At 41.0% G+C, this 8,335-nt stretch overlaps 1 protein-coding gene across 1 annotated transcript; it reads left to right on the top strand.

Moving 5' to 3' along the window:
* Positions 1 to 5,632: 5,632 nt before the first annotated feature.
* LOC132262429 (probable cytochrome P450 303a1) lies at positions 5,633 to 8,325 on the top strand. Its single transcript, XM_059761701.1, has 3 exons — positions 5,633 to 5,705; positions 6,475 to 7,540; positions 7,890 to 8,325. The coding sequence occupies exons 1-3, from the start codon at positions 5,633 to 5,635 to the stop codon at positions 8,323 to 8,325; spliced, it is 1,575 nt and encodes a 524-aa protein (XP_059617684.1).
* Positions 8,326 to 8,335: the final 10 nt, after the last annotated feature.

Raw genomic sequence — 8,335 nt, 5'->3', positions numbered from 1 at the left:
CGAGTGAAATTATGGTAATCCACGTAAATCCTTAAATGAGAGACATACACGTATTGCTGGAACAACCAATCCAAATAGCAAACGGTTGATCTTCCATTTTTTTTTTTAGACAGAAGCCATGCTTTAATGTCATAAGACAAAGCCTTCATTGGGAGTGAATTCAAAGAACTCCAAATAAATGAAATTACATACAACACTTCTTTTTCTGTCTCTGAGTACATAACATCTTCCCTTCAAGGCAAAGCTTCCCAGTAAAAGCATGAATCTCACATTATTCTTAAGCAAAAATGGGGAAACATATCACACAACTCGCATGAAGGAACTCTCACCCTTTTCCGAAGGAGAATCCAAGAAAAAGGTTTTTATCTGCACCCCCTTGAGGTGGTATCCTGTGAAATATTCTTGGCTGCACACGTCAAAAAAGAATCTGAAAATTTAATTCATTCCCAAATCTCTCAATTCTATCACTTTGCCATCTTTGCCCAACAAGAGTACAATTATGTGCTCATAAAATCCGATATAAGGAAGAGAACTAATGTGAAATGCCTCGTAAACTCACACCTCTAAGTAACCTCACATTCACACTTCCCCTTCCGATTTTGCCACATTCTATTTGAGTTGGAAGTAAGAGAACTTATGACGATGTGAACATCAGGGTACATTATCTCGCACAGAAAGAGGAAAAAAGAACGAGAAATCCTGTCAGGATTAAAATAAATGTTGCAACTTTATTGGAATATTAATAAACTACGAGACATGTGAAAGAGAATCCATCATTGAAGGGATTGAAGGTATCTTTTCTTTAAGAGTTCACTTCTGTTTGGAATCTCGGCAGAATTTTAAGATCACTCTGGCTGGTTTTCGGGAAGAATAAGGAAAACTTTGGCATTGCGGATGAAGAGAAAAAGAGAAATATTTCGTAAGAATACGCTATTCTTCTTCTTGCCTCACTTCTTTTCCATCTCACTCTTCTTTGCTTTCCTCGTAGTACTCTGAGGCAATCTTCAGAGGCGTTAAGCTACTAAATACCGAGTATTTAGGATTACAGGATCGGTAAAATATATCCAATTATTGGAGGAATTATAATATTTACACAATCATCGCTAATCATTATTAAATACAACTTCCATGAATCCTCCAACTGCTACTTTCATGCCCCTTGGAAGTCTATTTCGCTCTCTGCCACCCATCATCACAAGCCCCTAAAGCATACAAAGACTGTGGAGGGTTTATGTGTACATAAATGTAAGTATACATAATCAAATAAAAGAATTCTTGTCAGGATTAAAAGGGATACGTGACATGAACGCAAATACTCGTGACATGTGAGATTATTCTCTCTTCTTATGATTATATATGACTGCCAAAAAATGGATATTTCATACCTATTTGCATCTTCCAACCAAGACATGGGAATGAATTTATGCAAGTCTATTTTCTTGGGGACAACAACTCTCGGCTTCTCCCATCTAGAATGTCTTACTTTCGGGGAGTGCAGAGGGAAGTTAAAAGTAAGGGACTCCCGAGGAAAAACATCCATTTTCAAGTTTCTTAAATGGGAAAGCTCTCTGCTCATTGTACTTTAGCTGTGAAGAAGAAAAGGGGAGATATTTTCAATATTGATTTTGCACACTTTTTTAACTGTTGTGACGGAATTGTTCAGGCGAGAAGATTTATCGTTGTGTTTACCAAACACACTGAGACTTCGAGACACTTTCCAGACATTCTTCTCGTCGTCAACATAGTCCAGGATATGCCAAGAAGGTATTCTCACCGTCTGCCGCAGCTTCTTTCCTTGAAGCTCATTCGGAATTTATGCAAGCTTGCATTGTTTTATTTTTTACAAAAATAATCTTACCACCATTGTTGAGAGGGCAAGTTCATGCTTTCTTGACTCACTATGAATCTAATTAATATTCTTTGTTATTAAATGCCAAATGATAAAGCTGCTGCACTTGGAATTCTCCAAAAATTCCCGGAATCAGTGCAACTTCATGAATAAATTTTCTCTCGTGCACTAGTCACGAATTTTATTCGTCTATTTGGATACCTAAATACATGGTGAGAGTTTTCTGATCTTCCCTAGCCAAACACAGTTGCAGACGAATTTGAATCATTCAGACGATTCAGAGATGAAACGTGATGAAATGTCCGAAGAAATGTGTGTAAAAGCACGAAATACCCACTATTTTTGCTTGAAAATTTAAATATCCACTTGAGAATATCATTCATATTGTGTGTAATGAATATCAAAGAACTTCTGGTGAATTCACGCACTGAAACTGTGCTTCTTATGGAGTGCAGACAATGTAATAAAATTCTATCAATATTTATTGGGTAAATATTATGTAGTCACTAAAAGAGGTGGTCATAAATCTGGCTGGGGGAAGCTGAAGGAAAAGACAACCTTTGCCAGTATTTTATACGTTTAATTCACAATTTCCAAAGAGAGATCATATTATAAATTTGAGTTCAGTCAAAGAAGTTCGTACTTTGCAATGACACTCCCCTGAGAATAGCTATGAATCTCTCCCAGAACTGGCGTTTGATGTTGAAAGATTCCATCACCAAAGTGGTGGTAGGCAAATAAGCAGAAAAAAACTGAGGGTGGGAAAACCTCAAAGAAATTTGTAGAAGAATTTCCAACTTTATCGAAGTGCAACACAAATTCCCTTCAAATACCATTCAATGCAACTTTTTATCGATTCCTTTTCATGCAGAAATTTTCTCTCAATATATATTTTTTGCATGCATGAATTTGGTAAGAAATTGACGCAATTCTTCGGTAATTGGAAAATTTTCATGGCTTCACCAGCTCGTTAAAGCCACTACATTCCCATTCTCCGAGCCCCATGACAAACCGTTGTACTCCAAGTTGGGGGAAATGTGCAAGAAACATATGTAATTCAGATTCAATTTCAACCAATTTCCATTTTCACGCTCATTTTGCGTCTGACTTCTCCGCTTCACATCAGGATTGCTGATGGGGATGAGATGCTCTAATTGAGTATCGTAATTCCTCTGACGATGGTCTCCCCAGAGGAGAAAGAGTGGATGATGGAGGAGCGAAATAAAAGAAACACCGTATTCATCTCCAGAGAACCGCAAGACACTAATAGAATTAGACAATTTGAAAGTGAGTACATTCTGTTGACATGCCATCTTCTCGACAATTTTATTCAACACCCAAATTCTCCAATTTGCCCATCCTTCTCTCCACTGAAGAGGCTTTTCCATCAGACTTACTCCACACACATACACACTGATACATTTTACGCCCAAAAACGAAATGAATTGAAAATTTGCGAGCAATTTACTGAGAATGCTTTCCACGAATTAAATTAAATTAAATTATTCGTTTCGAATGAATGTAGTGGATTTGTTTTGTGAACCATTAAATTTGCTGCGGATGTTGGGGCGTAAATCGATGCCTTTTTCACTCCCACAGCCACGAAGAGATAAAATTATCACTTCAATTATTGCACACAGATTATTTCAAATACAACAATTGTGATATAACAGAAATTATACCAAATTGACTCTGAGTCTTTCGATTTTCGATTAATTTGATCCTCTCTGATGCGTTTCGAATGTCTTAAAGCACCTGTTTTAATCGCATTTGACTCAATATATGTATGTCTTACTCGACTCATTGAATGACTTTCTATGAAGTAAATTATGGAGAATTCTCGGTATAGATGTGCATTCATGGGCAAAATTGCCAGAGTGTGTCATTATTTGTTTAGTGAATTGAAATGTGCTGTGAGTAAATGCAACCAATCAACCCCGATATATTTCCATCCACAAGGGATAATGTATCCAATTTAATGCACCACACCACCGCTTCAGGCTATTACAATTTTACAATGAACATAATTTGTAGTTCAGATTATGGCTAATGTGCTAAGAAGCTACATAACGTCGATTCTGCCCACAACCATCCTCCCGAGGAGATCAAAGTGTGGGGCCAGAGAAGCTCTCTCTCTCCCGATGGAATTGCAAAGGGCATGACGAGTGCGACGTAGTTTGAAATTAACTCTGGTGAGGATCAATATTTGAGGGAAAAATCCTGGGAAAATAAGAAAATTCACTCAGAGACCCGATTTGAATTATTGAGTATGCTTCCAGCAGCCGCAATTCTGGAAATGGCAAAGAACGAGAGACCCAGAAAGGCTCTCAAGTGCATGAAGGAAGTTCGTTAGAGTGAACTTGTGCGCTATGTCTACTAATTGTGTACACTACAGTGACTATTCAGAGATTCAGAGATGAAGGGAGACTTGGTTTGTAAGTGTTTTACCCGGGAAATAAAATGGTAAATAAGAGTCACTCTCTGGAGAGGCCAGAACCCTTTTTTGCCACGCAGTTGTAAAATAAATAAATTATATGGCAAATGAAAGAAAAATCATCGCATTTCATCATGTGAATTATATATTATCTCTCTGAGGCTCTCTCTACCTTTTAGATAGAATTTCATGGAAATTTTCACAACATTATTAAGTAAATAATTGTTAACTTTTTTATACCATTTTCCAACTTCTCAATTTCCACAAAGTGGCACACAAAGGCAAAATTGTACTGCGAGAACTCTCCCAGTATCAGCCGCAATGTGAAAACTCTCGTATTCTGGAATTTGCACTTAATTCACGGGGCAAATTCATCGACCGCAAATGTCTAGGGAAATTATTGTTATGAAAGCGGAATGTCAACAAAACAGAGCCCCGGCTATTGACGCACTTCGGGAAATACCCAACGAGGCGGTAAGTCAATGAGGGTGTTAAACGACTTCACCACTCTTTTGGCAAACTCCCGCATCCAATATTCCGGTGGCAGAAAATGAAAAGGATCTCTCGCCGAGGGAGGAAAGCCATAGAAGAGCATTTTTATTATTTCATTTTCAATTTTACGGGCAAATATTGTTACTTCTTGTGTTTGTAAATTGAATTTTAACTGTTTTCTGGGAGCGCCTTTGCACAAGCATATTCTATTAATAAACGGCAATGTAATAAGCCAAGGTTTCTTAATTTTCTAATGTCCTCTCTTCTTGTATAGACAAATATGTTGGTTTTATTAATTCCCTTTGATATTTTAGACCAATTTGTACCAATGTTTGAATACATATGCTATGACACTCTGATATACGTCATTTGTATAACTATTATACAAATTATATATTGAAAGAGCTCCTCCGTTCATCTCTATTTCAAACCCTCAGCAAATGCCTTCAGGGCGGATAAATTGCACGTGATCATTTGCAGACTTTTCGTGAAAATAAAAGTGTCAGTTAATTGAAAAGAGCCATAAAATATGGACAAGCCAAGATAGTGGAGGTGTTTTATCGTCGCTGGGTTCAAACTGTTAATTGGCACAGCGAGAAAAATCAGCAGCTAATCCCCAGCCCGGCGTGCGATGGATGGAAGTGGCTGGGAGATAATTCGGAGTGCACAGAGCATCTCAGGAGGGAAGCTGAGTGGTGATGGAAGCGAAAAAGTAGGGATTCTCTCTATAAATTTATTAGCACAAGGTGGAGAAAATCAGTTCATCGTGGAAATTTAGCACCGACCAGTGGAATTTCTAGAGTGACTTCGATTTCGTGTGATTCTGTGATCGTTGTGATAGTGCCTGATTGGTGACAATGATAACACTCGGCGGGAATTATCTGCAAGTTTTGGATTATGAGTCAATTTTCAATTCACTCCTAGCCAAAGGTAAATGATGTCTTCTGACGCACAGAAAAAAAAGAGAACTCAGAGCGAAGTTTGATTGAGTGCAAATCATTGTGCAAACTTGCACGATAAATAGGAATTCTGCACAAAAAAGAATGCCAGACTTTTTCTTCCTCCCAGGAAATAATCAGCCCAGAAATCCATTTCTTTTGAAAATGAAATACTGCTTTCCATTGCATAAGCATCTTTCTCAATGCGAATCTCTGTCTCGCGAAACCCGCTTCCATTCATTGGCCTCGGCATGGGAAAAACTTTCTCCAAAGAGAAGCCGACGAGCAATTGCATATCTTGTCTCTATTGCACTTGCACTTTGTCCATTACATAATGAGTAGCTGCGCTCATGTGGTCTCAATGGCGGTGAGATGCAAAATGCCAGTTCGACGGAGATGAAAATCGCAATAAAGGCATTCAAGAAGCAATCTCGACGGCATTCGTAGAGATACGTGAGATGTTTGCGGTTCCGCAAACTTTAGCAGGAAGTTGCCCAAAATGAAGAGGTGCATCAAACTTTTATGCATCGCCCGTACCAACGAGGAATACTTTATAATGTGTAAAGAAGAGAGAGAGATGCAATGGAGAGTCTTTGAAAACATCAATAAAATAACAGGGAAGAAAGTCAGACAGCCTCACAGAGGAATCATTATTCGAGCATAAACTTTCATTTCATATAATATGTTTCACGAAAAACAGGTCTATAAAATATTTTGCACTATATTCCTGACACCTGATTTGTTTCTCTTCCTCTCTCAAGTGTGGAGTCTTCCTGGACTGCTCTTCTTTCTCACTGCCGCTCTCTTCCTCATTCTGGATTGTCGGAAGCCTCGTGACTTCCCTCACGGTCCCTTTTGGTATCCTATCATCGGCAGCGCTCTGTCCCTGCACCGTGAGAGAGAGCGGCGCGGAATGCTTTGGAAGGCCATTGAGTCCATTGCTCAGCGCTATGACAAGCAGCGCAGAGGAATTGTGGGCTTCAAAGTGGGCAAGGACAGAGTGGCTTTCGTCTACACGAGCGCTGCCATCAAGGACATGATGAGCAGGGAAGAGATCGACGGTAGGCCCACGGGTCCATTCTATGAAACGAGAACTTGGAACATGCGAAGAGGAGTTCTGCTGACGGACGAGGACTTCTGGATGGAACAGAGGCGCTTTGTGGTGCGTCATCTCAAAGAGTTTGGCTTCGCCAGGCGAGGAATGGTGGAATTGATCCAGCAAGAGGCGGAATTTCTCTATGAAGACGTGAAGAAGATGGTAGACAGCGGAGGAGGATCAATCCTGATTGAGATGCAGAACCTTCTCAACATATACATTCTCAATACTCTGTGGACTATGATGGCCGGGAAGCGCTACTCCAGAGACAATCAGAAGCTGAAGAATCTGCAGAGAATTCTACACGAGCTCTTCGCCAGCATCGACATGATGGGCGCTCAGTTCAGCCACTTTCCCTTCCTGAGGTACATCGCTCCCGAGATGTCCGGATACAAGCAGTTCGTGGAGTGCCACAAGTCCATGCATGAGTTCGTCCAGGAGGAAGTGGAGCACCACAAACTCAACATGAAGATGGACGATGAGCCCAACGATCTCATGGACGTTTACCTTCGCGCCCTAAACTCACCCAACAAGAGCGACAGTTTCTCGGAGAAGCAATTACTCGCCATCTGCCTGGACATGTTCATTGCCGGATCTGAGACCACTAGCAAGACTCTGGGCTTCTCCATTCTCAACCTCGTCCGAGATCAGAGAGTGCAGAAGAAGATGCAGGAAGAAATCGACACTGTCGTCGGCAGAGAGAGACTCCCAAAACTCGAGGATCGAGTCAAGTGAGTAATGCTGCGTATCACATTAAATGATTACACGATTACCCTTATCTCAATTCCGCCCTGAGCTTCAATTGTTAATCCCGAGCGAGAAGAGCACCCTGAGCGGTAATTCAGTGGGCGCATAATCATAACTAGTGCACGATATTGCTCAAGTTTACAAAGAGAATAATAATAATATTCATAAATTTTGCTCTTCGTGGCATCTTCATCTCATTGAGCAGAGACTGCGAGAGGGCATCGGTATTATCGCATGCATAAACTCTGAATGTGGGGAAAATTAATCACAGTTTCTATTGCATAAATCATCGAAATATAACCCAACTCATATTCCTTTTCCCTTTTCTCGAAGCATGCCGTACTGCGAAGCAGTCGTCCTCGAGGGACTGCGCTTCTTCATGTCCAACACCTTCGGAATCCCTCATCGTGCGCTGCGAGACACCACTCTGTGTGGCTACACCATCCCCAAGGACACCATGGTCGTGGCCGCATTCTTCGGGATGTGCCGCGACGGTGACACTTATGCGGATCCTGCCAAATTCGAGCCGGAACACTTCCTCCAGAACGGCAAGGTGACCATCCCAGACCAATACGCGCCCTTCGGCGTGGGCAAGAGGCGCTGCATGGGCGAGATGATGGCGCGCAGCAACTTGTTTCTCTTTCTCACGACGCTCTTCCAGAACTTCCGCATCTACGTGCCGGATGGACTGCCACCGCCACCAGAGGACCCCATGGACGGTGCGACGCCCAGCGTAAGGCAATATAAAGCCGTGATCACGTACCGATAAGGCTCTAGCA

Source organism: Phlebotomus argentipes, unplaced genomic scaffold (genome assembly GCF_947086385.1).
Source record: "Phlebotomus argentipes unplaced genomic scaffold, Phlebotomus argentipes genome assembly contig_15, whole genome shotgun sequence".
Lineage (NCBI taxonomy): Eukaryota > Metazoa > Arthropoda > Insecta > Diptera > Psychodidae > Phlebotomus > Phlebotomus argentipes.
The sequence above is the reverse complement of the archived record's forward strand: the minus strand, read 5'-3'. Positions and strand labels throughout refer to the sequence as shown.

Coding starts and splice junctions, on each gene's coding strand:
- LOC132262429 (XM_059761701.1), top strand. CDS start 5,633: ATGATAACACTCGGCGGGAATTATCTGCAAGTTTTGGATTATGAGTCA. Junction 5,706..6,474: donor CAATTCACTCCTAGCCAAAG/GTAAATGATGTC, acceptor TCCTCTCTCAAG/TGTGGAGTCTTCCTGGACTG. Junction 7,541..7,889: donor AAACTCGAGGATCGAGTCAA/GTGAGTAATGCT, acceptor CTTTTCTCGAAG/CATGCCGTACTGCGAAGCAG.